At 58.5% G+C, this 26,951-nt stretch overlaps 2 protein-coding genes across 5 annotated transcripts in view; both read left to right on the plus strand.

Moving 5' to 3' along the window:
• Window positions 1-11,734, plus strand: TEX22 (testis expressed 22). Its single transcript, XM_069490883.1, has 4 exons — window positions 1-134; window positions 458-684; window positions 11,290-11,415; window positions 11,501-11,734. Exons 2-4 carry the CDS (start codon window positions 529-531, stop codon window positions 11,663-11,665), a joined length of 447 nt encoding a protein of 148 aa, XP_069346984.1. The 5' UTR covers window positions 1-134; window positions 458-528; the 3' UTR covers window positions 11,666-11,734.
• A 6,525-nt stretch (window positions 11,735-18,259) lies between these two features.
• Window positions 18,260-26,951, plus strand: part of MTA1 (metastasis associated 1) — a 43,529-nt gene continuing 34,837 nt past the window's right edge. For 3 of the 4 annotated variants that reach the window (XM_069490903.1, XM_069490910.1, XM_069490918.1), the window contains exon 1: window positions 18,260-18,477. In XM_069490903.1, the coding sequence (XP_069347004.1) occupies window positions 18,450-18,477 (28 nt within the window). In that variant the 5' untranslated portion in view covers window positions 18,260-18,449. The remainder of the gene's footprint in view (window positions 18,478-26,951) is intronic. The other variant, XM_069490926.1, reaches the window with a different exon arrangement.

The following is a 26,951-nucleotide window of genomic DNA, read 5'->3' on the forward strand; positions in this document are numbered from 1 at the left end:
CCCCGCGCCGTCTGCGGACCCCGCCCCGCCTCGGGACCGCGTGTGCCCTGCTTCCCCCCTCCCCGCTCAGACCCCGCGGAGCGCGGGCCCCAGGGGTTCGCCCCGGGGACTGGGCGTGGTCCGGCCGCGTCGAGGTGAGGTCACAGGGGCGGGGAACACCGACGCGGGGAGAGCTCCGGCCTCTCGCTCGCCCGCGCCCCCCTGCGCCGAGCGCCGCGGGGTCCTGAGACGTACCCGCGGTGTGGGCCCAGGGGCCGGCCGGGCAGGGGGCCGGGGAGCCCCGGGGGAGGCTGAGCGGGCAGCCTGGCGGGGCCGGCAGGGGCAGAGAGCGGCTCCCCTGGAGAAGGGCGGCAGGGGGAGCTGGGGTAACCACGCCGCCCGCAGGACCGGCCGCGGGGCGCACTGGCCCGAGGCCCACCAGTCAGTGCCGTGTACCCCGCTTCCGCCCTCTGCCCAGGGCGCCCGCCCGGTCCTGCGCCTTCCCTCGGAGTCCCGGAGGTGCAGACAAGCTGCCTGCTAGGGGTAGCGATGGATAGCCAGAAGCTGCCTTCCCAGAGAAAGACACCGGAGTCGCAGCTGTCCCAAGAGCACAGGCAGCCCTTTCCCCCACTGGGCCCGACAGCCACCCGAGGCCAGCCCAGTGCCCAGAGCAGCACTCAGCAGGGACTGCAGACCCAAGACTGGGTAAGCAGAAGGAAGCCCCAGCCAAAACCACCCTCCCCTCTTCACCCCACCTGAGGCTCTTGTCTGGAAACCCCAGGAGCTGGCATTGGGGTGGGCTGGTTGTGGTGGGTGTGGAGAAGGGGCCTCTTGGGCCTCAGGGGAAGGCTGAATCGGGACTCACGAGAAGCCGACACTGGACCTGGGAGGGGCTCTCTGCCCCGTGGCCCTGGGTGAGCACCAGGGTGGACCTGCATCTCTCTGGCCTCTCAGGCCTGTGGGTCATCTGCCTCTGCTGCGCAGGCAGAGGGGCCACCTGAGGCCAGGAAGAGGGTGCAGGGCACACCTGCCTCGGCCCTCCCCTGGGCCCAGTCAGAGTGCTCAGCACCCCCACCATAGAGGGTGGCACAAGGAGGGGCAGAGAACAAGACCGTCACCGCAGGGACAGTGCCCTCCCAGCCAGCTAGATCAGCTGTCAGGAGGAGGATTTGTCAGTGAAAGTCATGACCAGCGTCCTCATAGGAGCTCTGCTTATGACGGCCCCAAACTGGAAGCAACTTTCCTGTCCACCTGTCACTGGACGGTGAGCAGTAAGCTTGCTCCACGGCAGTGATGAGCAGGGACAGACACAGCTGCCGCAGCCCTAGGGGACACTCCATGAGCAAAGGAAGCCCGACTCCCACCTGTGTGGTTCCACTTTTGGGAGGTTCAGAGGTGGGTTTGGGCTGTGATGAGTTGAACCCGAGGGCTTCTGGGCACTGGTGGGCCTTCTGGGTCTGGGTGCTGGTCCTGCAGTCAGGTCGGTGTGGGGAGGGGTCGGGCCACACACTCAGGTGTGTGTCCATCTGCATGTGTGTTTGCTGAGGTCACAGATTTACGTGAAAATGCAGTGGGAAAAGAAAGTGGGCTCCCAGAGCGGCCTGCCACGGCCACCTTGTGGCTTCCCAGTCGCATCCTTCAGGCCCACGTGCCTTAAGCCCCTACGAGGGTGCCGAGTGCCGGGGACATGAGTGGAGACCAAATCAGCAGGCCCCACAGCTTTTGTGAGGCCTACGTCTCATGTCAGGCAATCCAGACTATGCACACATGTGGCACATGTCAGGGGCTGGGGATGCTCAGGAGGAGGGACGGGTACGGGGCTTCCATTCTGGACAGGGCTGGGGCAGAGCTGCAGGGCCCTGTGTCCGAGGGGCAGGGATGTCGGGATGCATTGGACCCACACTCTGCAGGTACGCAGCCACCCCGTGGCTCTTAGGCAGGGGCAGCTGGGCCACATTTGCAGCCCTAAGAGATGGACCGGGGGGCTACGGGTAATGGGGGAGTGGAGGACAAGCTGGGAGGCAGGACAGCGGGGGTGAAGGACCCAGTGAGGTGGTGGGCAGTAGAGGGGAGAGGTTGGTGGCTGAGGGTGGGAAGGGGGCATTGATGTGTGTTTGCTGACGTGCAGATTTCTGGTTTGAGGACAGGGAATTGGCACCCGTGGGCATTGGTCCCCTGTGTGAAGCTCCTCTGCCTCCTCCCTCTCTGCTCTCCAGCCCGTGGGGGACAAGCTAGCTGCTGGCTGTGGTCCCAAGGGATGCACTGGGTCACCCTCTCTCTGACCTTATCCTGCATGGTGTTTTGCCTCTTTGTCCACCTTGTGACCCCCTTGGCATGGAATGCTCTTCTCCAGATCTTCCCACAGCCCCTTCTCAGGTGTCACCTCCCAGGGAGCCCTTGACCTGGCTAACATCAGTCCTTTGTCCCTCCCTCTTCCCAGCCTGAGCCCAGGAGAGGTGAGCTTGTCTGTGCCACCTGCCAGCAGACACATGCTTCCAGAGCTCGGTGGCCTGGGCTGAGGCCAAGGAGGAGACCGCCCCCAATGTCCAGCCATGGGCACTTGTGCTTCCTGACAGTCCTGCCGAGGTGACCACAGGCTCCCAAGATGGCAGGAACCACAGGACGGAGAACTGGGGAAGAGCTCGGCCAACAGGAGGTGGCGACCACAGGGGACGGAGCGGAGGAGGCCAGCTCTGAGCTGCAGCGGGAGCCCCAGTGGGAGCGGCAGGAGCAGCCGTCAAGCACCCGACGCCCCACGTGCCAAGCCCCTCTAAATATGAGTGAGCAGCCCAGGGGCGCCAGACAGAAGCCAGCACCACCTGGAGACGATGCCGCCGTCTGTCCCCGTCCCTCCGGGATGATGGCCTGGGATCCATCCACAGAGGGGTCGGGAAGAGGGCACCGGTGCCCGCACAGGAATCAGCAGATCGTATGATACAAACGACAGGCTGGAAGATAAACAAATGGAAAAGGCCAGTCTGCACTTGACAACAGGAATAAACTTAATACACAAAACCGGTTTGAGGGAAACTTTAAAACACCCCCAAAGAATTACAGAGAGACTCAAACAGCGTGTGGGGACGCTGTGTTCTTGGAGAGGAGCACTCACCAGCATGGCCAGTTCTCCCAGCGGCTTCTGCAGTTTAGTGTAATCACAATGAAGGTTGTCTTCTCTTTCCATCCAGCAAACTGGTCAAAGATCAAGGAAAAACAAGCAAGTCCTGTGTGGTGGCTCACGCCTGTAATCCTAGCACTCTGGGAGGCCGAGGCGGGAGGATCGTTTGAGCTCAGGAGTTCAAGACCAGCCTGAGCAAGAGTGAGACACCATCTCTACTAAAAATAGAAAGAAATCAGCCTAACAACTAAAAATATATAGAAAAAATTAGCTGGGCATGGTGACGCATGCCTGTAGTCCCAGCTGCTCGGGAGGCTGAGGCAGGAGGATCGCTTGAGCCCAGGAGTTTGAGGTTGCTGTGAACTAGGCTGACGCCACGGCTCTCTAGCCTGGGCAACAGAGCGAGACTCCGTCTCAAAAAAAAAAAAAGTTTCAGTGTAGAAAAATAAAACCATAAAAGTACCAGAAGAAACACTAGGCAAGTTCCTTTATAACCACAGGGTAGCAATGGCCTTTTGAACCAAGCGATAAAAAGAAAAGATGGATACATTTAGCCCCGTGTGAAAACAACTACTGAGGCAACACACACACCATTAGCAAAGTCGAGAGAATTGGGGCTGCAGTGAGCTGTGATCGTGCTACTGTGCTCCAGCCAGGGTGACAGAGTGAGACTCTGTCTCTAAACAACAAAAAGGGTAGATGAGTGTGGCAGGGCCGTCTGATGGTCAGCCAGTGATGCTGGAGGAGTGGAAATCCAACTGCGAAACGATGACCTTGGCCCCTGGACTTGGCTGCCTCTCAGGGAGAGGTGCACAGGCAGCCGTTGCGGAGCGCGACTGGTCCCCGAGGAAAGACCTGAAGATGCTGGAGGTCAGATCTCAAGACGCAGCCCTGCCCACTGCACCCGCCCGGCTCAAATCACATTCAACTGGCCTCGCCCGGTCCTTGGAGCTTCCGGTAGCACTGTAGCTTCTCCCATTTCCTGTGACCACAGAGCAAGGACCTGGAGATGGAAGGGACAGGTAAGGAAGGGAAGAAATCCCTCCAGGACATGAGAGTGAAATCCTCCGAAAAGGAAAAGCAAGACGTTCCATGCATAAAGCAAGGGAAGGATTCTGTGTAAAAAGGAACATCTGGAAAAATCTTAAAAGAGCTCGTAAAAAATTAACATAGCAGCACTGGAATGTTCAGTAAAGGGTTGGAATATAAAGTTAAGGAAATCACCTGGAAAATGGAAAGTAGGAGAGAAAATCATAAGCTTAGAAGAAGCATCGCCAGTGGAGAGAGGGGAACAAAACGGCAGGAGAAACAAGGGACGATGACCCGGGTTCTGCGGGGAGATCGCTGCAGGGTCCCTAGTGAGAGGGCAGAACGGGCCTTTCACTGTGAAATGTCACAATGTTGGGGATAAAGACCCTGAAAAGTGAATGTCTGCATTTGTGTTACCAAGTTTGATTTAAAAAACCCAAAAAACCTCAAGCAACCAGTAACAACAAAAGAAACTCTAAAGTGGTCCCAGATCTTCCCTAAAAAGTGTGGGAGCCCAGATGAGAGCGCAGGTGGGCACTCCCAAACGAGGAGGGAATAAGCAGCCCACTGACAAGGCCTGAGCTGCCCTGAGCCACTTCCTGTGTGGCCCTGGCATCACCCTAACACCAGTGCTGGGGGAGGGAGGACAGGAGAAAAGGGAAAAAGGAAACAGCGTGCCTAGGTTGAAAATCGTGAATAAATAGTAAAGCGCGTCTAGCGGCATCTGACGGGCTGAACTCCCAACCGGATGGTGGCCTCACGGGCACGCAGGCGCCTGCCAGGAGCAGGAACGTGTCTCCGTCGCTCACAGCTCTGTCCCCAGTGCGTAGGACACCGCCTGGCACCTACTGAGTGCTCCCAGACTATACATTGAATAAATGAAGTTGCATATAAATAAAAGAAAATTGTAACCAAAGATGAAGGAATTTTGAAATCTCTAAATAAAGTTCATTAACAAAAGGTGGAAAGCCATGTGATTATCTCAATAGATGTTGAAAAATATTGTTAATAAAGTCCAGTATCTCTCCTTAAAAACCAAAGAAACGTGAAAGTCTAGGTTCCGGATGAGGCAGTGAGAGGTGGACGTCTCGGAAACCTGACAAAGAGGAGGTCTCGAGAGCGCCGTGCACCTCGCCGGGCGTGTTTCCATCAGGCGCAGGAAGCAGACAGGTGTGCGCAGCATCGCCGTGACGATTGAACACTATGCTGGCAATTACAGCCTTACAGGAAGCCGAGAAAATGAAATATGGCACAAATGTCTCAAAAGTTAACGTGATTGCTGCCTGCAGCTGATGTCTACCTAGAAAATCTACTTAAGCCAATTAAAAAAATAGGAACATGAATAAAAGTGGGAGTTTGGATGTAGTTACCATTAAAAACTCAATAGTTTTTTAATACACTAAACATAAGGAACCAGAGAATGGAATGGAAAGATGATCCCATTCACTTTAGGCACAGAAACTATGACGTCCTTAGAAATGAGTCTGTTCTTGTTATACCTATATGGAGAACACTATAAAAATGTTACTGAACAACATGTGTAACACCTTGTGGAAACGTGTACCATGTCATTGTTTGGGCAGATGTAATATTTTAAACCTGCCGGGTTTCCCACGTATAATTCAGTGCAGTCTCTGTTTTTTAAAAAATAAACTTTTCGTGAATCTTGAAAATTTTATTCTAAATGTAGTGTTCTGGAAATGTATTAGTTATCCATTGCTGCGTAACAAATTTCCCCGAAGCTTAGCAGCTTAAAAGAATAATAAGTATTTTTATCTCGGTTTTCATAGGTCAGGAATTTGGTAGCTGTTTAGCTGGTTGGCTTTGGCTTGGGGAGTCTGAGGAGGTTGTAGTCACGATGTCAGAGTGACAGTCATCTGAAAGCTCAAGTAAGGCGGGAGACTGACTCACACGGCTGGCCAGTCAGCGCTGGATGCTGGCGGGAAGTCCCAGCTCCTCACCAGGGACAGCTTGAGTGTCCTCAACACGGGGCTGGCATCCTCCAGGGTGAGCGAGTGCAGAGAGTGAGGTGGACGCTGCAATGGCTCCCGTGACTTAGCCTTGGAAGCCACACCCCATCATTTCTGCAGTGTTCTGGCTACACTGGTCATCCCTATCTAATGTGGGAGGGACAACACAAGGCCAGGCCCACCAGGAGGTGTGGGGGTCACAGGGTGCCATCTTGGAGGCTGGCCACTATAGGCAGTAATTTAGACTGTAGTGTTGAGGGCCCAGCAGATCCTAAGCAGCACAGGTAAGAGGATTATCCACCTAGACCCGGCACAGTGAAACTGCAGAAAGCCAGGGACAGAGATCTCAGAAGCAGTGAGAGAGGAAGGACAGAGAACCGTCCAAGGAACGAGAGTGAGACTGGCAGGTGCCTTCTCATTAACGGCTGTGGAAGCTGTTAGACGAGAATGTCACACACGTGCGTGCTGAGAGAACCGTGGTCACCCCTGGACGTTATACCCACCAAAAACATCGTTTACGAAGAGGGCTAAATAAATACATTTAAAAAATGATAACTAACAACAGAGAATTCCCCCCCCCCTGCAGACTCACCTCGGTTTTGAAGAACAGACTTCAAACAACACAAAAGTGATGTCAGAAGGCCTGAAATGGCTACGCCATGACAGGTGCAAAGGAGGGAAGTGCGTGGGTGAACTGGGACTGGTATGGACGGGTCACTGGGCACCTCTCGCCCGCAGAGAAGCAGGGGTGGAGTCAGTGTCCCCTTGCAGGGCCATGATGTCAGAACGGTGCCTGCGAGTGAGCTAAAGGGGTCTGGCTTCATGTTCTTTGAGAAGAGGACGGAGATGTTTGTCAACTTGAGACTTTGGTGGGCTTGCACGCACGTTATGATTACACCGACGAGCAGAAAGAGAACCACACTTGAACAGTGGTGGGAGAGCGGGATAGAAACGCCACACGATCGGTCCAGAAGAAAGCGGGAGAGGACAGAGAGGGACACGTGGGGCAGGCAAGACGAACAGCGCGGGGGAAGGCGGCAGATAGAATTACCAGCATGTCATTTAATTCAACCAATGGAAACGGACCGAGTGTGCTCGTTAAAAGACGTCGTCAGAGTGATGAAAACAACCCGTCCGGCACGCGAGCATGAACGTGTGCGGAATGGAAGGGGGAACATCCCGCCTGGGGGCGGAGGTGGATGCCCGAAAGCCTGGCGTCAGTTCACGGCATGCTTTGCTGTCAGCCTCGGCAGGGTTGCCTGGGCTTGTGGAGCTGGACCGCGTGGCCGCCTGCTGCATGCCCAGCTAGTGCGGGTCTGACGGGCCTGCCCTTGAGTGAAATCCGCAAGTCACAGAATTGTGCCATGGGGCTTTGCTTATTCAGAGTTGGAAGACATGCAAAAGTAAACAATATATTGCTAATATCTTCATAAAAAATATAATCTGAAAAAAATAAAGATTTTTAGATTTTACTTGGAAAGGAGCCATGCACACCTTTGTAAAGCTCTGCTCTAGGCTCTGACAACTAAAATTGTGTGGTGTCGGCCGGCGCGGCGGCTCAGCCTGTGATCCCAGCACTCTGGGAGGCCGAGGCGGGCGGATGGTTTGAGTTCAGGAGTTCGAGACCAGCCTGAGCAAGAGCGAGACCCCGTCTCTACTAAAAAATAGAAAGAAATTAGCAGGACGACTAAAAATATATGGAAAAAAAATTTGGCTGGGCATGGTGGCGCATGCCTGTAGTCCCAGCTACTCAGGAGGCTGAGGCAGGAGGATCATTTGAGCCCGGGAGTTTGAGGTTGCCGTGAGCTAGGCTGATGCCACGGCACTCTAGCCCAGGTGACAGAGCAGGACTTTGCCAAAAAAAAAAAAAATTGTGTGGTGCTGAGACAGAAGGTAGCAAACACATCCACGACCTAGGACAAGTAGTCCAGAAATCGCCCCTTGCACAAGTCTTGGGATTTAGTGTATGCTGAGCATGGCATTTCAAAGTGGCGGGGGAAGGGACCTCTCAGTGACGGGGTTGGGTAAGGGCTGTCCACGCACAGGGCGGTAGGGTGCAGCCCCACCTCTCACAAAGCGCACGAGCTCACACACACTAAATTTTAAACCCAAACCTCGTAAGCACTGGGAGAATGTACAAGAGCAACATTTAGAATCTGGGAGAGAGAAATGCCTTTCTTAAGCCAAACATAAAATCCTTGAAGGAAAAGCCTAACAAATCTGACTGCGGAATTTTTATAAGTTTGGTGCAACAACACAAAAATGTTAAACAACAGTCTAGAAGAAAACACTTGTAATATTTATAACATTCAAATATTTACCAGCCAGAATCTAGGAGGAGATGCTTAAAAGCAAAGAGAAAACTATTTTGGAAACTGAATAGAAAAGGGATAAAGTCTATGGACTTGCAGATCCAAAAAGAAAGACAGTAAATGTATGCTAAACATGAAAAAGTTGGCAAAAACAACACGGATGGGCCGGGCGCGGTGGCTCACGCCTGTAATCCTAGCAGTCTGGGAGGCCGAGGCGGGTGGATTGTTTGAGCTCAGGAGTTTGAGACCAGCCTGAGCAAGAGCAAGACCCTGTCTCTACTAAAAAAATAGAAAGAAATTAGTTGGACAACTGAAAATACAGAAGAAATTAGCTGGGCATGGTGGCGCATGCCTGTAGTCCCAGCTACTTGGGAGGCTGAGGCAGGAGGATCGCTTGAGCGCAGGAGTTTGAGGTTGCTGTGAGCTAGGCTGACGCCATGGCACTCACTCTAGCCCAGGCAACAGAGTGAGACTCTGTCTCAAAAAAAAAAAAAAACTAACACGGATGGATCTGCTTGAAGTTGGGAAGATTGGAAGGAAAGGATCAAGTCTTTTGTTGGTTTTTCAGAGAACTCATTTGTGATCATTATTCACTTTTTTTTTTCATTTTAATTTATTCATTAATCTTTCCTAATTCGATCTTTAAGCTCTCAGTGAATTTCTTTTATTCTTTTTCTGGCTTCTCCAGTGATTTCCTTGGGCATTGTTTTGGGCTTTGCTCTAATGATGCGCTTGAAGCTGTAGATTGACTTCAGCTGGGGTTTGGGACCTCATTGTTGCCCGTTTCTAAATAAATTGGCATCTCAGTCTTGATTGTCTTTTTCACTCAGGAGTTAATTAGAAGGGTGTTGTGGAACGTCATGTCAGCGGGCGTGTTTGTTGTCCGTTGGTTATTAATTTTTAATTGCATCGCTTCGCAGTTGCAGCACCCGGCGTTTGGGCACCTGCCGTGTGTCGGGGATCTGATTTGCGTGTGGCCCGACGCGTGGCCCGTCTGCGTGCGTGGTGCGTCGTTTGGTGAGAACACGGGCTCTCGGTGGGTTTGGGTTCTGTGCAAGGTCTCCCGTGTCTGTTGGGTCAGTCTCAGTCACGCAATCTCGATTTCTGAAGTTCCGTGTCGCCCTTGTTAAACGTGTGTGTACATACCTGAGAGCAGCGTCCCCGGAGCCCACCGTGCCGGCCCCCGCAGGTGTCCCACCGCACATTCAGTTACAAGAAGCTGCTGCGCTCGTGCTGTTACTTCTCGGTTTCATCCCGCGCCGCACGCCAGACACCGCGGCTGAGCACCCTCGCCTCCCACCGCACTCCCCTTCCCGCGCTCCACAGCGCTCGGCCGTATTTTCTTCACATCTGCTCCCGCACTGGCTTTGTAGTGACTGTGTGGCCCTGTCCACGGCCGAGATGTGGGCCTGCTGTCACCAGGTGACCTTTCTTATGTGGCTTTTTGTTTTCCATGGAGGTCATCATTGTCTCCTTTCCCACCTCATTTTCTCTCTTCTCTTCTCTTTTCTCTTTGAGAAGGTCTTGCTGTATTGCCCAGGCGGGAGAGCAGTGGTGTGATCACAGCTCACCGCAGCCTCCAACTCCTGGGCTCAGGCGATCCTCTCGCCTCAGCCTCCCGAGTGGCTAGGACTGTGGGCACGTGCCACCACACCTGGCTGATTTTTGTATTTTCTGTGGAGACGGGGTCTCGCTATGTTGCTCACGCTGGTCTTGAACTCCTGACCTCAAGTGGTCCTCTGCCTCGGCCTCCCAAAGTGCTGGGATCACAGGCGTGAGCCACTGCGCCTGGCCCTCTTTTCCGTTTTCGGTGATTATTAGTTCTTTCCCAAACTTTCCAGCAAATCTGTGACACTCCTCTCACAGGCCTAAGCATGTCGGGTCACCTGGGAGCTCTGCTTTTCCCTGGGTAGCGACCCCCTGGAGCCCCGAGCCCCTGCTGCCCACGCGGCCACCACGAGGCCCGCCTGGCCTGCCCTCCTGCCCGCCCTCTGCATGCAGGATCCCGTGTCCTGGGCCCTGTTGTTTCTCGGTTTACTGCCTTGTTTTGGTGGGAGACATCATCTAGCTGCTTCCTCTGAAAGGGCTCAGAGGATGTTAAAATTTTCGAGATTTTGAAGACTCTATAAAGACGTGACAGTGTCTTTATTCTGCCCCTACACTTGAGTGACACTTTCGTCAGGTGCTTTCGGTTCTCTTGGGTCTATACCCAGAAGTGGGATTGCGGGATTGCATAATTCTATTTGTAATTGTTTTGGGAATGGGACTAAACTTTGAGTTTGTATGAATCCCCTGCGTTTAGCATCACAGCCCCTTGCAGCTGGGTGGGAGGTGGCAGTACTGGGGGCTTCTGGCCCGGCAAGAGTCTGGAGGGACTGCACAGACAGCCCGCCTGAGAAGTCCACCTGGGGGAGGAGGTCATCCTGGCCCCACCTGGTCCTGGCGTTCCTGGGACCCCCACCTCCCACTCCCTGTACCCTGCTGGTGGCCCTCCTGCCCTGGAGCCTGGTCTTTTATCCTAATGGATTAATGAGCATTATTTTTTTCCCCTGAATCTGTTTGTGATCATTTTAGAGGGGGCTTGGGGAGGAGGGAGTCGTGGATTTGACCCCTGAGTCCTGCCTTTCAGCCTCCCCCTCCCCCTCCCCCAGTGCGCCGAACGGCCTCCAGCGGGGCAGACGGGGCAGACGGGCTGCGCAGCGAGGCGGGCAGGTGCGGGCGGCCGCGGTCGGGGCGCACAGCCACTGCGCAAAGCCACAGAGGCCACACGGCCGGCGGCCCCGCTGGGAGCTCGCGGAGGGGGCAGGGGGGGCGGGTGGTGGGAGGCGGCGGCGCAGGGGCGCGGCCCGGTGGCCTCACGCGACCCGTTGCCCTGTCCCCGCAGGTGTGCGAGCCGCCGGAGCGCCGGCGCCCGGGCCGCCACTGGAGCGTCAGCATCGACGAGCGCCGGCGGCTGGCCATGCTGGGCTGCCCGGAGAGGCCGGGCGCAGGGACCCCCTCCCACGGCAGGGTGAGCGGGCGCGGGCCTCTTCAGCCCCATCTGGGACCGTCCCCTCCCCCCGCCCGTGGCTCCCTGACCCTGCGGTCGCCTGCAGGACATCATGCAGATCGTGGCCCAGCTGGTGTCTGAGGACGTCGACAGGGACGTGCTCTTCTCCCACCCACCGGACTCTGCCGAGTCCACCAGCGCCTTCCGCGCCTTCCTGTCCCGGAGCGCAGCTTTCTGGCGCAAGGCGACTTCGAGGTCACCTCCCTCTTAAGAACCAGCTCAACCCAGTGTCTGTCCTCTAGCGCCTTTCCTTGGGGGTCCACGGGCAGGACGGGGGTCATGGCCCACCCACCAGTGAGAAAGCAGGCCCAGGACCCTCTCAGGCCAGCTGCCCCCTCCTGAGGCCTTGGAGGCCTGACCAGGGGGCCTGGGTGGCTGCCCTGCCCCAGGCTGGCCTGAGGAGGCTGCTGGAGGGGCCTGGGGGGCTTGCCCTCCGGGTTGCAGCCACCTGGGCCTGAGTGGGGTGCACTGGTGTCCAAACAGCGCTGGCTCAGGACCTGGCTCCTTTGGCGGCTGGGGCAAGGGCTCCCCTGGGACACTGGGGACCTGCCCACTTGAGGCCAAGCTATGGGCTGAGGCCAGAGGTCCCCGGGGGGGGGGGGGGGGGGCGGGTGTTTCCATGTCATGGGCACTGAGGGGTCCCACTGGGTCCTGCCTCTGACGGCCCAGATGGGCGTGCGTGAGCCAGTGGGGTGCAGTGGCAGGAGTGGCAGGAGTCAGGGGTCCAGAGAGGTGCCAGACAGAGGGAGGCGCCGTGGAGACTTGGTGACGAGGGCCAAGAAGGCAGTGGGCAGAGGGCCTGGGAAGCTGTGGGGAGCCGGCTGGGGACATGGTTGGGGAGGTGGCTGGGGAGGTGGTCCCCAGGCCTGCGGTGGTGACTGCCTTTTTCTCAAGCCGGCAGGAGGGCTCTGAGCTGGAGGTGACCAGGCAGGGCTGCATTCTGGGCAGGCCAAGTTGGAGGGGGCCTGGAATGGGGCGACGGAGGAGGGTGGTCTCGGGTCCCAGCCCTCGGGGGTGGGGGGCAGGCAGGACTGCAGCGGGGGTGAGGGTGGGTGAAGCGCCCTGGACTCGGCGACTGTTAGATCCCTGACTGGGCTTCTGTGGGGAGGGCTGGGTGGGGCTTTGGGGCAAGATGAATCCATCTCCCCCGAGCCCTGGGTGAGGGCAGGAACAGGTCTGCACAGCCATGGGGACTCCAGCAAGGTGGCCGTGCTGGCGCCAGCCTGGCTCCCTCCCAGAGCTTGTGGCTGATGCAGACCTGACCACCCTGCCGGCCCCCTGCTGCCCCTGCCTCCCTGCCCCTCCTTTCTGTAGGACTCAGTGAAGTTCCCCTCTCCTCCAGGAAGCCTTCAAGATCACACAGCTGGGTGCCCCCCTGCCCCGATCCTCTCTGGAGTCCCCTGAACTTAGTTTTGTCCACCCTAGGGATCCTCTGCCCTTCTCAGGATCCAGAGGGTGGTGGAGGGCAGCCCTGGGGGCCCTCAGGGCCCTGCCCCCCTCCTCAGGCCGCTGGTGGTGGGTGGGGGTGGGGTGCCCTGGGCCTGGCTCCATGCGGAGTCTTCCCGCCCCCAGGCCTCCTGGTGCAGAGTGGGGGCTGAAGTGTCGACAGTTGCCAGGGGGTGTGCAGAGCTGTGCAGCTCTGGTTGCTGCCTGTCCCCAGCCCGGGTCCACGGCTTGTTAGGAGCAATGCCCGCAGCACCACCTGAGCCCCCGCCCTGTCCGTGGACGGGCCTCACAGCAGGAGGCAGAAGTACGAGTGGGGTCTCGCTGGGCTGCGGCAGTGTTGGCAGAGCTGTGCTCCTTCTGGAGGCTCCAGGGCAGAACCCCTCCCCTGGTCTTTCCAGCATCAGGCAGCTGTCCTCATGCCTTGGCTCCGCCTGGCGGGGCACCTCTGGGGCCCTGCCTCTGAGCCCCCACCGCCTCCTCTGCCTCCCCCTTCCACATTTAAGGACCTTGTGATTACCCTGGGCCCACCAGGTAATGCAGGACACGCTCCCTTTTTGTGGTCAACGGGTCTGCCACTTTAATCACCTTCCGCCACGTAACCGAGCTCGTCCATAGGTTTTGGGGATTAAGATGAGGACATCCTTGGGGAGGAGCACTCTGCCTCCCCCCGGGCGCTGCTGTCGTCCAGTGGGGAGAGGCTGGGGTGCTGCTCGAGACCCACATGCGCAGGGCAGCACCCCCCCCCCCGCCCCGCAGTGACCTGGCCCTGATGTCAATGGTGCCCCAGCTGCAAAACCCCTGGGGGGAATCTGCACAGCAGACAGGGTGGGCTCGTCCTGGGGGGGTCGCCGAGGCACGTGAAATCAAGGAGAGGCCGGGGAAGCAGGCTTGGGAGTGGGAAGGGCCCTGCGAGCAGCCGTGGGGACCCATCTAGAGTGCCACAGCTCCAACGTGGCAGGACTCACTCAACCCAGCCTCCACTGCCAGCAGACACTGCAGTGTGACTGCCCGTATCGGAACCGCGTGCGCCTTCACTCGGTCTCCCCGACGGGTGAGTCCCTCCCCACTCCGCAGCACAGCTGGCCTCCCAGCACTAGGGGTGCCCTGGAAAGGGGAGCGGCTCCCGTGCTCCCGTGGGGCAGGGGCAGTGGGGGGCAGGGGGCAGTCTCCCGCTCACAGGCTCACCCAGGGCTGGCCGTGTGTCTTCCCAGGCCCCTGGCACCCTTTCCAGCTTGTGACGCTGGCCAGCTCCGACACCTCAAGCAGGAAGGGGCCAGCAGCTCAGAGACCTCGGCGGGGACAGCCTGGCCACGGAGGACTGGCCGGCGCCTGGGAGACGTACTTCGTGGCCTTGCTGAGTGCCACCCGACGGTGCCCAACACGGCCCCCATTTTAAAAAAATGACTTCATTGGCTTTGCAAAAATACTTGCAGTACAACAAAGAATGCAGTTTTTAAAAACTCGCCCACAATCTGATCACTGAACTAACAGCTGTTAACACTTGGTGTAAGTTATTCCAGATATTTCTAAATGGATATGCAGGGATGAAGGACATATGGAAACATAAAATAAGTGTAGAGCTACTCCTTATAAATTTTAAAATATTTGAGAGAAAAAATTATTGCTGAAATCAGAGAAATGCTTCTTCACCCCAAACTGAAGATTGTCCTACGACTGTTTTTAGCAATCACCAAGACGTTGAGAGGCGTCAGTTCTCAGCAGGCTGCTTCGGCGCGGACAGCAGTGCCGACACTGGCTCTGGACGGGGAGCACCTGCCCGACGCTGGCTCTGAACGGGGAGCACCTGCCCGACGCTGGCTCTGGACGGGGAGCACCTGCCCGACGCTGGCTCTGGACGGGGAGCACCTGCCCGACGCTGGCTCTGGACGGGGAGCACCTGCACCGACGCCACCTTCACGCGCGTCCTTCTCCTCGGCAAGGTTGACGGGGACCTTCCGCCCTGCGACCTGCGCACTCCCCTTCGGACCGGGCCGTGCGGTGCCAGTACTTAGACCAAAGTCTTCATTTGCATTTACATCTTTGTTGGCTAGACTTAAGGTCAGTTTTAAAATTTTTAAAGACTTTTACTGCTTGGGCTCTTGTATGTTTAAAACTGTTTCCCTGAGGCTGCTAGACTTGCGTGAGAACCTGCTGGGGAAAGGACGCTTACGGCTGCGCTTTCTTTCCCTAAGGACTCTGCCTTCAAGCCCAGAATGGTGCTGGAGAAACCAGAGGTCAGTGGATCTTCTTGTCCTTGTATGCGGTACGCTCTTCCTGAGAAACGGCTACATTAGTCCCTGAAGTTTAGTAACGGGCAAGGTGGGTCTCTCTAAACCATGCTGTGTGGGCTTCTCGGGGACGGGAGTGGCCCTATGATACGCAGGCCCTCCTGTTATTCCAGGGACACTTCCTTGCAGCAGATCTTTGAATACTTTCCTGACCCTCCGCTCCCGGTGCCCTGTGCCTGAGGCGGTCTCTGGCCATAAACCACTGCCGGCTCCCACCCTCCCTGCAGCCTCCGGGGTCCTTCTGACAAAGGTCAGTCAGCTCAGGCCACTCAGAGCCCTCCAATGGCAAAGCCAAAGTCCCCACAGGCCTCTCACCGGCCTACGTGGCTCCTGGCCTCTTACCCCACCTCCTGCAACCCTCCTCTGACCTCCCAAATGGTGCCCTCACTGTTACCACCCTGTCTCCTTATGCTCGTCATTTTGTCCACAAAGCACTTTTATTTTGAGACAGAGTGTCGCCCTGTTGCCCAGGCAAGAATGCAGTGGCGTCATCACAGCTCACAGCAACCTCAAACTCCTGGGCTCAAGCGGGATCCTCCTGCCTCAGCCTCCCAAGAAGCTGGAACTGCAGGTGCCACCACCACGCCTGGCCAATTTTGTCTACAAAGCACTTAACAACTCATGACTTTATATATTATTCATCATCCTCTCTCCCCTGCTAGACTGTAAACTATCTGAGGGCAGACTTTGTCTCCTTACTAAAATGGTGTGTGGCTTGGAGTGGGTGTTTAGCAAATAATGGTTGAATGAATAAATTATTGCTTTAATCCCTCTGTCTTGCCCTGAAATTATCTCAAGCCTTTCCTCTCTTAGTAATTTGATATTCTGCCCCTTGCTGTTGCTGACTTATTCCAGGGAAGGTGTGATTTTGGTCCTTAGTGTGTTTCCTTGGCTCTGGAATCTTCCCCTCATTCTGCGATTTTATCACCTAGCACGTTCCTCTTAAGACCCTAGAACGTACTGCACTCCTGTGGAGTTGTCTTCTGTTTCTTCAGTTGTGTTTTCCTCTAGTCTGGGTTTTTCATCGGCCCACACGCCCTCCCTGACCCCGTTTTTCTGTTGTCAGGTGTGGTCAGCATTCGACTTCTCTGCAAGTCACTCCTTTTCTGACATAAGCCGCTCTGTTCACTCTGCTACTACATGGATGAATTCTTCTCAATTTTTTCTTTTTTGTGACTTACATCACTGTGCGTTGTGAGGGCCACGTCCTCACTCTCACGGGGACTAGCTAGGTGTTGGGATCACCTCCCTGGGACGCCGGACCCCACGCCTGCTTCCCGCAGGTCAGCCTTGCCTGTCCGCGCTCCAGCAGTTAGCGCTCCTCTCCCACCCCCCGCGGACGAGTCCTTCCGTGGGCTTCTCTCCGGGCTGGGGGCAGGGGAGAATCCTCATGTTGCCATGATGTCTCGTGATGTGGTCGGGTGCTCGGGTTGAGGCCTGTCCGTTTCAAGGATGGAGGCAGAAGCAAGACACTACAGGCATGAAGTTCCTATGTTCTCTCCATACCTAACAGCTGCCTGGGCATCTTTCGGCATTTATGATAACTGTTTGGCGAGTCTGTTAGGTGCTGGCGGGAGATCTCACGCTATAGCTTCATTCGGGAAGCGGAGGCAGATGTAGGCCCCAGGTTAAGGGCGGGGCCGGCGGGAGGGAGAGAGGCCCTTCTTGGGGAAACTGCCTGTACATCACCACCCTCTCCTGGACGTGAGCTGCTCGCTCTCCTCTTCCCCTGCCATCTCGAGCAAACGTGACCGGTTCCGGGCACCCTCTGCCCCTGGTCCCCTGCTCACCAGGAGGGACTCCCTTTTTGGTGTGGTCTGCAGCACGAGGGTGTGGCCACAGCCCTCCTGGCTCCCCACTGAGCTTCCATCCGGCAGGCGCTGGTCTCCTGCCCACCTGGCTGGGGTCTGGTGTGGAGCACGGCGGCGGTTCCTCAGTGCTCCACCCCACCTGCCCACAACCTGCACTGCAGCCCCTGGGCTCTCTCCTGCGTTCCAGCTGCCCTGCCTGCCCCCCATATCCCACAGGGACCTCCCTCTAACTGGACAGCAGCATCCTCAGCCACGGACCTCCACGTGGCCACACCAGGCAGTCACCCAGGTGCTGCACAGACCAGCAACCTGGGGCCCCCCAGCACACCTCCGGGACACTGATAGCAAACCTGCCTCCAAACTCTGGCTGGGACCATCCGGGACGCCACGTCCTCTCCTCTTCCTGACGGGGCATCTGGGCCGCTGGACTCGCCACTCTCCTTAGACCTTGATAAGCACAAAAGCAAACACAGACTGACCCATGGCAGGTGCCTCACGCAGCCAGGCTGCAGCCCTCCCAGCGCCCCACCGGGTGGGTCTGGGCTGGGGCCGGCAGGCCTGCTGCACTCCAGCCTCAGGGGCACCTCGGAGGGTGGCCCTCTCTCCAGGTCACAGTTCTGGGAGGCCACCACAGCCAGGGATGACATGGGGGCAGGGCCACCGACCACCTTGTGCTGGGCGGCAAGGGTTAGGCCTGGAAGGCAGGTGTGGGCTGGGCCTCTAGGCCAGGGCCGCTGCCAGGCTGGGCAGCCAGGGGGGCCCCTTGGAGAGCGAGGGGAGGGTCCTCTGCGGGGCGCAGGGAGGGCTCACGAGGGAGAGGCCCTGGTGGAGGGGCCCCCACCCCCGGGCGCTTGGGAGGGTTACGGGGACTCCGGGAGTGCCCACCAGGGCAGGGGCGCGGGGGTGGGGGGACCACCTGTGGTGTTGAAAGGCCTCCCCCCGCCCCCCGGGTGCCGGCAGGGCCTGCCAGGAAAGGGGCGCGGGGAGGCCCCGCGGAGGGTGACCGGAGGCCCGAGGCGCGGGGAGGCCCCGCGGAGGGCGACCGGAGACCGGGGCGCGGGGAGGCCCCGCGGAGGGTGACCGGAGGCCCGGGGCGCGGGGAGGCCCCGCGGAGGGCGACCGGAGACCGGGGCGCGGGGAGGCCCCGCGGCGCGGGCAGCCCGCCGGGCAGGGGCGCGCGGGCGGCGGCGCGGGGTCGGGTAACGGCCCGCGCGGTGGGCGGCGGCGCCCGAGGCCCCTCCCCGCCCGCGGCCGCTCCTCCTCTTCCTCTCCCGCCCGCGCCGCGGCCCTCCCGTCCCTGCGCGGCCTCGGCGGCCTCGGCGGCGGCGGCGGCGGCGGCAGCAGCGGCCCCTTTAAGCCCCGCGCCCGCCCCCGCCATCGCGCCTCCATTTTCCCGGCCGCCCGCGCCCGGCGCCGCCGCCCCGCGGCCCTCCGCCGCCCCGGCCCGGACATGGCCGCCAACATGTACAGGGTCGGAGGTAAGGCCGCGTCCGCCTTTATGCGCCGCGGGCCGCCGCCGCCGCCCGGCCCAGCCCCGCGCGCCGCACCCGCACCGCACCCGCCGAGCCGCCCCTGCCCAAAATGGCCCCTCGGGCGGCCCCGCCGGGCGGGCGGGCGGTGGGCGCGGGGGGCGGGGGCTCTGCCCACCTGTTGGGGCCGGGGGCGGCCCGCCGGGGCGCGCGGGGGACTCGGGGGCGCGGGAGCATCCCAGGGGCCGGGCCGGGGGCGCTGGGCCCGACCGGCCCGGGGCGGGGAGCCTGAGGAGCACGTGGTCTTGGGGGGCGCAAGGGAGCAGGAGTTCGGGGGCTGTGGAGGGTGTGGGGTCCCCGCCGGGGCCAGCGCCCATGTCCCGGGCCCGGGGTGCGTCTCCTCCAGGGGTGGGGAGCCCGATGCCAGGGGGCCCGGTTCCTTCCAGCCCCTCCTGCAGCCTGGGCCCAGGGGCTTCCCAGCGGGGTTCCCTTGCGGGGTCTTCAGCGGGAGCCATCATCCCAAGCATGCCTCTAAGTCACCCCAAACTTTTCACTGCCTCCCCCTCACCCCAGCCCCCCAGGGAGCTGCTTTGCAAGGACTGGGAGAGACAGGAGGGCCCCCCTGGGCTGGGGCTTGGGGGCTTCTCCCCTTTCTCTTGCTGCTTAGGCCCCAGGGAGCCTGTGGCTTGGCCTTGCCCTAGTTTGTTGGGGGCGGGGAGGTTCCTGGGGGCCGGCTGGTCCTCGGTTGACGGTGTCTCAGGGTGGTGCGGTGGCCTTGTGTGTGCCTCCGTCTCATTCCTCCAGAGCCTGGCCCTCCCTGGGACCGCGAGACCCCTCCTCGGGCCACAGGGCCTCTGGTCCCTCTGTGCGCGTGAACTCCAGGCCCAGCCCCTCCCCGCCCCACCTGCATGGTGGGCTTGGCTGCACCGTTGGCCAGAAGTCACCTCTGTCCTCGCTGCCCCCACTGGCCTGCTCCCCGAATCTGAGTGCCCGGGACCCTGCGTCTCCACTGAGCATGGCCTCTGGTGCCTTTGACGCCTGCATGGTCTGGTGACGCCGGCCCTGTGCCCTTGGCACAGAGCCGTACCCGTCTGTGAAATGGGTCGTCGGCCTGAGCAGAGGCTGCGGGCCTCTCCTGCCACCTCACCGGCATGGCGCCGGCAGCCCCTCACCAGGGTCACAGCTTGCTCCTTGCCACGTTGTGTGGACACAGGTGGACTGCTTCCACACGCAGGGGGCAGCCGGGGGTGCAGGGGCTCTGTGAGGTGAGGTCTGTCTCCCAACCCCAGGGACCCTGGTTTCTCCCCAGGCCCTGCCTCCAGCCCCACCCTGGCACGGAGGGCACCCGGCCCCTGGGGGCTCCGGCAGGGCCCCTCTGCACGTGGATTTTTGGATTGGTCCCAGTCTGGAGCGGGGGAGGGAGGCCTGGACCCCAACTCACATTCTCCATGGCAAGTGGGCTGCGTTGCTTGGCCTTCAGGCCTGCCTGCTGCGGACGTGGTGTGGCCCTGGCCACCCCCAGACTGTCCCGTGCCTCAGTCCCCGTGTGGTGTGGAGAGGATCTCTGTCTGTCTGCCCTCCTGTGTCCTGTGGCGGCTCCCCCAGGGTATGCCTCGTGCCCACCTGGACGTGCTGTCCGCGACTCCGCTCCCTGCCCCACCTCTGGAGGTGAGGCTTCTCTGGGCCCGCACAGATTTGGGAGGAGTCCTGCCTGGGGCTGCGCGGCTCTCCCGGAACCCCTCGGTGGCCCAGGCCCTCGGGGGTGCTGTGAGGGCGCAGTGGCTTGGACCCCGCGGCTACTTGGTTGAACCAGCAGTGCCAGACAGAGGTGGACCTGTTTTCTTTTTCTGTGATGGAGGAACTAGAGAAAGGTTAGGACGCCTGTCCCTCGGCCCCGGCACCCGCAGGGTTGTGCGTGTTGCCTTGGGCCATGGCCCTGGCTTCACCGCCAGCTGTGCTGCGGCGGAGTCTGTGGCGGGGGCACTTGTGGGGCCGCCAAGCGCCCGCCCTGCGGCTGTGACAGCAGGCCACCTCCTCTCAACTCTGTCTCTGCCCCCAGAAGACACTGCAAGGTTGTCTCTGGTTTCTGGGTGGGACCCCAGGTGCATCCCGTGGGGCCTGCGGGGCCGCACGGTCCCCTGGGCCGGTCCCGTGGGCCGCGTGGACTGCTTGCCTGGGGAGGGGGTGTCTGCACTCGTCTGGAGGGCGACCTGGTCTCGCAGGGACCTTCTTGTAGAGGCGCAGAACTAGCAGGGAACAGTACAGGACGCCCAGGCAGATGGGAACTTCAGATAAACAGTCATTTCTTGGTGTGCGTCCCCAGTGCCACTCGGGACACTAGAAAATCTTCCTGTGGAGTTCGGTTCTCCGGGCGCCCGTTATTTTGCCCTCAGGCTGTCCTGAGGCCCTGCCGGGAGGGGCTGGGCGGGCAGACGGTGTGGCCCGCGGTGGCGGTGTGTGCCAGCCGCCCGGCTGGGTGCGGTGGTCAGCCCGGGAGGCAGCAGGGCCCGTTTCTTCCCCGGGAGGTGACCTGGCCGTGCACAGAGGCCGTCTGTCTGTGCCTGCGAGCGTGGCGGGCGGGCCAGGCCTGGTGGCGGGGTCAGGGTTCCACCATCTCTGCTCCTCTGGGCTCTGCCCTCCCGAGGGGCCGGGGGCTTCCGGAACCATCGTGGGCTGCGGGCGCCCAGGGCGATGGCAGTGTGTCTTCTGTGTGTCCCCTTAGTGCGAAGACGTTAGGTGGCATTCAAGACAGAGCAGCAAAACCAGCACCCCCGGCCTCGTGTGTGGGGTTTTTATAGATGGAGGGACTGTTGCCATTTCCCCCGGGTTTTTCCCTTTCATTGCAAGAAGTTAACACCCATTCTTTTGGATGGCTTTTTGTTTTCATTTTAACATACTTCGAAAAGATGACAGAAATCCCTGGGGCCCCGCAGGGCCGCTTGGCGAGGCGGCTGCGCTTTTTGGCGCAGCGTTTTGCGTACCTGAGATCGTACTCTATGGAATCTGCGCTCTGCCTTTTTTGTTTATAGCATCATAAATGTCCTATCGTGTTGTTAAAAATGCTTATTTGATTTTTTTGTTTTAGTGGTTTTTTTTAATTTAAACTTTTTGGCCAAGACGTTTCCATGGGTGGACATTCGGACATGAAGGGTGGCAGAGAAGCTCCCGGGACGGTGCCCACACCAAGCCCCTCGGGGCGAGCGCATGGGCTCCCCCAGGCACACGCTGCTCGGGAGCTGCGGGCCCAGCCGCCCACCGCCCCGTGGACAGGCACTCGGGTACTGCCCGTTGTCCTACGTCACACCCCATGCCACAGGGCCAGCCTGGGCAGCACAGCGAGACCGCTGTCTAAACAAAAAATTTTTTAAAAACTTAGCCGGGCGTGATGGCACACACCTGTAGTCCCAGCTACTCAGGAGGCTGAGGCAGGAGGATTGCTTGAGCCCAGGAGGTGGAGGCTGCAGTGAGCTGTGATTGCACCACTGCACGCCAGCCTGGGTGACAGAGGGAGACCCCGTCTCCTAAACAAGCAGGAAGCAACAGCGGTGGGGGGAGAGCTGTGAGAGCAGGTTGCTTGTCCATGGGGACGGGGCAGGCCTGCAGCAGGCATTCTGGGAGCGGATCGTGGGCCCAGGGATGCAAGGCTGCTGTTGGTGGGGGTGACGTCCTGGGGCTGTCCCGCACGGCCTCTGAGAGGGCTGCTGCTGTAGCGCCACCCGCACCGGCACTGGGGTGCCCACCCCGCCAGGGAGGCCCAGGCCTGCGCCAGGGTGGGGCGGGTTTGGTGCCTGCCTTTGGCCTTCCATATTGTTTTGAGAGAAAGTTTGGCCACTAAATTCTCAGATTAATAAAAAAGCAGCTTTCAATGTGGGCTGTTGGAGAGAATGGTCCAAAGGAGCGAATCTCTCAGGCCTGGCCCTCCGCCTGCCTCTACCGTCCCCGGGGGCGGCTTGGGTGAGGCCCGGCCTCCGTTCTCCCTCTGCCTCAGGCCGCCTCCAGCTGACCACGAGGTGCTCCCACTCCCCGGGGAGCCCACCCCGGGACCCTCTGCTAGACTACGGCACAGGCGAGCCTTCTCCTGGGAATTTAATAGTCTAATAAGTGTCGCTCTTTGTCTCCCTGCCCAGGGCTCGCTGTCTCCTGGGCTACTGTGGCTCTCTGTGGCGTCCCCAAGCCTGAGCCCTCCAGACAGGGGTCCCTTAACGTCAGTGGGGCAAGGCCTTGGGCCCCTGGTGCTGGGGCTGCGGGCCCAGCTGCAGGGGTCTGGGCTGGGTGCGGCGCCCACCTGTGTGCCACGTCAGGTGCGGCCCCTGCACCTTGCCTGTGCCCGCGGCGGCCAGGCTGCTGTGCGCTGCGCTCCCGTGCCCACGGGATGCCCTCTGCGTCCCGCACGGCCCTGGCTCCCCCCCCCAGCCTGGGTTTGCCAGGGCAGCGTCTTCTCCAGGGGTGCCCGACTCTCCCCGCAGCATCCTGCCTCCCTGGGCCTCGCAGCCGCCCGAGGCTGCGTCTGCCCCCACCCGGCTGAGCCGTCACCGTCGGGTGACCCGTCTCCGGAGATGATCCTTCTGAGACGGGGATCTGCTCCATCTCCTGCCTAAAACCGCTTAGCAGCCTCCCCGGTGTCAGGGGTCACCTGTAATCCGCCTGGTGCTTTTGGGCTTTGCTCTTCTCCCAGCCTGGGCAGCCCTGGAGGCCTGGGGAGCTTGGGGTGTGCCTCAGGGCCCCCCAAGCCCTTGCAAGGGGGTCCTGGCCTGCTGCTTTAGCTCCACAGGGGGAGCTGGGTCAGGCTCAGGACCCCCCCAGATAAGGCCTGAGTCGTCCGTGGACATAGGTGTGGGGTGGGCGGTGCCAGGCAAGCCACGCCCACCCCGTGTGAGCCACGCCCACTTGAAAAGGAGCCTGCAGGCCTGTCCGAGTTGGTCAGCCAGAGCCAGGTGTACCCCGGCTCGTCCTCACCTTCAGAGGAGAATGAGGGGACCGTGGCACGTGGCCCTTCATGTAGCAGATGCCATGTCACCTGCGGACATCAGCTTGCAGCCTTCAAGGGCCACCGTGCCCCCAGCCTGGGGGTTCTGGTCTGTCCCTTCCTGGACTTCTGTGGGGACAGTGAGGTGGGCCTTGGTGCTGGCTGCCCTCCCAGGCTGTCACCACGTTCCCAGGGGGCTTCTGGGGTCCCCTGGTCGGGGGGGTGTGTGGGTGGGAGGCCTGGCAGGGGACTTGGAGCCACAGAGGAGGCGGAGGCCCCGTGCGGACGGGCCAGGCTCGCGGCCTGCAGGACTGCCCAGGTGTGGCAGGTGGAGGCACCGGGTGCCGGGCAGGGGAGGGGCCGGGGCGCCGAGGCTCCCCTGCAGACTGCGTCTGTTGCTCTTGACTCCGTCCCCAAGGGGGAAGAAGGAGGAGAGCCCTGTTTGCTCTTCCTGTGCCTGTCTCTGACCACGGCAGCCCTGGCCGTGGGCGGGCGGGTGTCAGAGAAGGCGTCTTTACACAGAAGCACAAGCAAGGTCGCCGCGTGTTGATTGGCTGGCAAAGACGTGGGCCAGGGGCTCACAGGAACCTGCTACAGGGGTGTGTCCCCTCGGAGCAATTGGGTAAATTCAGCATTGGTGGTGACTTTGTAGAACACAGTCGCCGCCACAGGGAGCGTGGCCTCTGTGTGTTTGCCCTACGGTCAGGCTTATGGAGTGTGCTCCACAAACAGCAAACCGTCTGCGTGTGACGTTCTGTGGTTCTGGACAAACGTGCGCAGCTGTGTGACCAGTGCAGCTCTGCAGAACAGCCCCGCAGCCCCGCAGATGGCGGGGAGCCCCGGCGCCCAGCACACCCACCGTTTCTGTCCCACGGCTGCCTGTTGCCCAGGGTGTCTCGTAAATGGAGTTGCACAGCGTGGAGCCGTCTGGCTCCGTTCACGGAGTGTAATGCGTTTGAGAATTACCCAAGTGTCAAGACTTCATTTTCTATTCTTGCTGAATAGTCTTTCATTGTGTGGATGGACCACAGTTTGTTCCCCGGTTGACAGACGGTTTTGGTTATTCCCAGTTTGGGGGGACTATGAGAAAAGTCACTATAAACATCTCTGCTCAATATTTTTTTTAAGAGGCAAGGGTCTCGCTTTGTTGCCTAGGCTGTCCTTGAACTCCTGGGCTCAAATGATCTTCCTACCTCAGCCCCCCAAGTGGCTGGGACTACAGGTGGGCACCACCACACCTGGCTTGTGCTCAGATTTGTATACGGACATGTGTTCTTATTTCTCTTGGTTAAAATGCCCAACCTAGCCAAGGTAGGTTGAATGGTAAGCCTGTGTTTAACAGTGTAAGAAGTGGACAAATTATCTTCCAAAGTGGCTGTGCCATTTTGCATTCCTGCCTTCAGGAACGAGTGAGAATTCCGGTTGCTCCGTCTCCTCCTCACACTTGATCTTGTCGGTTTTTATTTGTGTGCCGTGGTCTAATAGGCATGCTGGGCATCTCACTGGATTTTAATTTGCATTTTCCTAATGACAGATGAGGTTGAGCATCTTCTCATGTGTTTGCCATTCATAGGTCCTCAGGGGAGCATCTACACAGATCTTTTGCCCATTTATTTAAATTTCATTATTGTTTTGTTATTGTTGGATTGTGAGTGTTTTATATTCTAGATTTCAGTCTTTTATCAGATAAGCGTTTTGCAAATTTTTCTTTTATAATTTGCGAATTTTGTGTATCTAAGAAATCTGCTTTACTCAAGATCACAAAGACTTGATCCTGTTTTGCTACAGAATTTTTATAGTGTTGGGTTTTAAGTTTATGATGCATTTTAAGTTTTTGTGTGAGAGTAAAGGTTAAGATGTTTTGTTTTTGTGCACACGTGTCCAGCTGTTCCCTTGTCGTTTGTTACAAAGACTGTCGTTTCTCCGTGCTGGGCTCGGCGGTGTGCGCCTGCGATCCCGGCTATTTGGGGGGCTGAGGCGGGAGGATTGCAGGAGCCCAGGAGCGCGAGTCCTGCCTGGGCAACATAGTGAGACCCAGTCTCTAAAAAAAAAAATAAAATGAAAAGACTTGCATTGCTCCATTGAATTATCTTGGCGCCTTTGTCAAAAATCAATTTGCGATGTATTCGTGGCTCTGTACTTTTCCATCGATCTACATGTCTACTTTTGCCAGTTCATGTTGTCTTGGTTACGGTGGCTTTACAGTAATTCCTGGAATCAGGTAGTGTGAATCCTCCAACTTTGTTCTTTTTCCAAATTGTTTATTTAACCTGTTTTAGTTGCTTGGTTTTTACTTTATAGAGTTTAGGATTGGCTTGTTGATTTCTATAAAACAAAACACAAACAAACAAAAAAAAATAGTGGCATTTTGACTGGCTGGGATTGTGTTGAAAATACAGTGCCTACCTCGGAGATAGCATGGGATCCGGACCACCGAAATAAGGCAAATGCTGCCGTAAAGCGAGTCTGAATTTTTTGTTTCCCAGGGTGTGTACCCGTTACGTGGACACCGTACTGCTGTGCATTAAGTGTGCAGTAGCGTGTGTCTACAACGGTGCACACGCTTTAAAAATGCTTTCTTGCTGCAATCACAGCGGATAAGGGTGGAAAAAGTACTTTATTGCCCAAAATTGCTAACGATCATCTGAGCATCCAACAAGTTGTAATCTTCTTGCTGGTGGACGGTCTCGTTGCCATGTTGATGTCTGTTGACTGATCAGGTGGTGGCGGCTGAGGGCTGGTGGCTGTGGCAGTTTCTTACAGTAAGACAACAGTGAAGTCAGCCGCATCGACTGACTCTCCCTTCCACCTGAGATTTCTCTGTAGCAGGCGATGCTGTTTGGCAGCATTTTACTCACAGTAGAACTTCTTTCACAATTGGCGTCAGTCCCCTCAACCCCTGCTGCTGCTTTACCTACTGCGTTTGTGGAATATTCTAAATCCTCTGTTGTCATCTCAACAATGTTCACAGCGTCCTCACCAGGAGTCGATTCCATCTCAAGAAACCACTTTCTTTGCTCATCCGTAAGAAGCAACTCCTCATGCGTTCAGGTTTTATCGTGAGATTGCAGCACTTCAGTCCCATCCTCAGGCTCCACCTCGGATTCTAGTTCTCTTGCTGTTTCCACCACGTCTGCAGCGACTTCCTCCACTGACGGCTTGAACCCCTCAAAGTCATCCATGAGGGCTGGAATCCACTTCTTCCAAACCCCTGTTAGTGTTGATGTTGTTACCTGCTCCCATGAATCACCAATGTTCTTAGTATCCAGAATGGTGAATCCTTTCCGGAACGTTTTCAGTGAACCTTGCCCAGCCCCATCATAGGCACTGTCTGTGGCAGCCGTGGCCTCATGAAATGTATGACGTAACAATAAGATTGAAAGTCAGAACTCTCCTTGGCCCGTGGGCTGCAGAGTGGACGTTGTGTTAGAGGCACGAAAACAGCAGTCATCTCCTTGCACGTCCCCTTCTGAGCTCTTGGGCGACCAGGTGCGTTGTCAATGAGCAGTCATATTTT

This window comes from Eulemur rufifrons, chromosome 2, assembly GCF_041146395.1.
Source record: "Eulemur rufifrons isolate Redbay chromosome 2, OSU_ERuf_1, whole genome shotgun sequence".
NCBI lineage: Eukaryota > Metazoa > Chordata > Mammalia > Primates > Lemuridae > Eulemur > Eulemur rufifrons.

Excerpts from the sequence above, each read along its gene's own strand:
- TEX22 (XM_069490883.1), top strand. The coding sequence starts at position 529 with ATGGATAGCCAGAAGCTGCCTTCCCAGAGAAAGACACCGGAGTCGCAG. Across the intron at positions 685-11,289 it reads GACTGCAGACCCAAGACTGG|GTGTGCGAGCCGCCGGAGCG; the intron begins GTAAGCAGAAGG and ends CTGTCCCCGCAG. Across the intron at positions 11,416-11,500 it reads GGACCCCCTCCCACGGCAGG|GACATCATGCAGATCGTGGC; the intron begins GTGAGCGGGCGC and ends GGTCGCCTGCAG.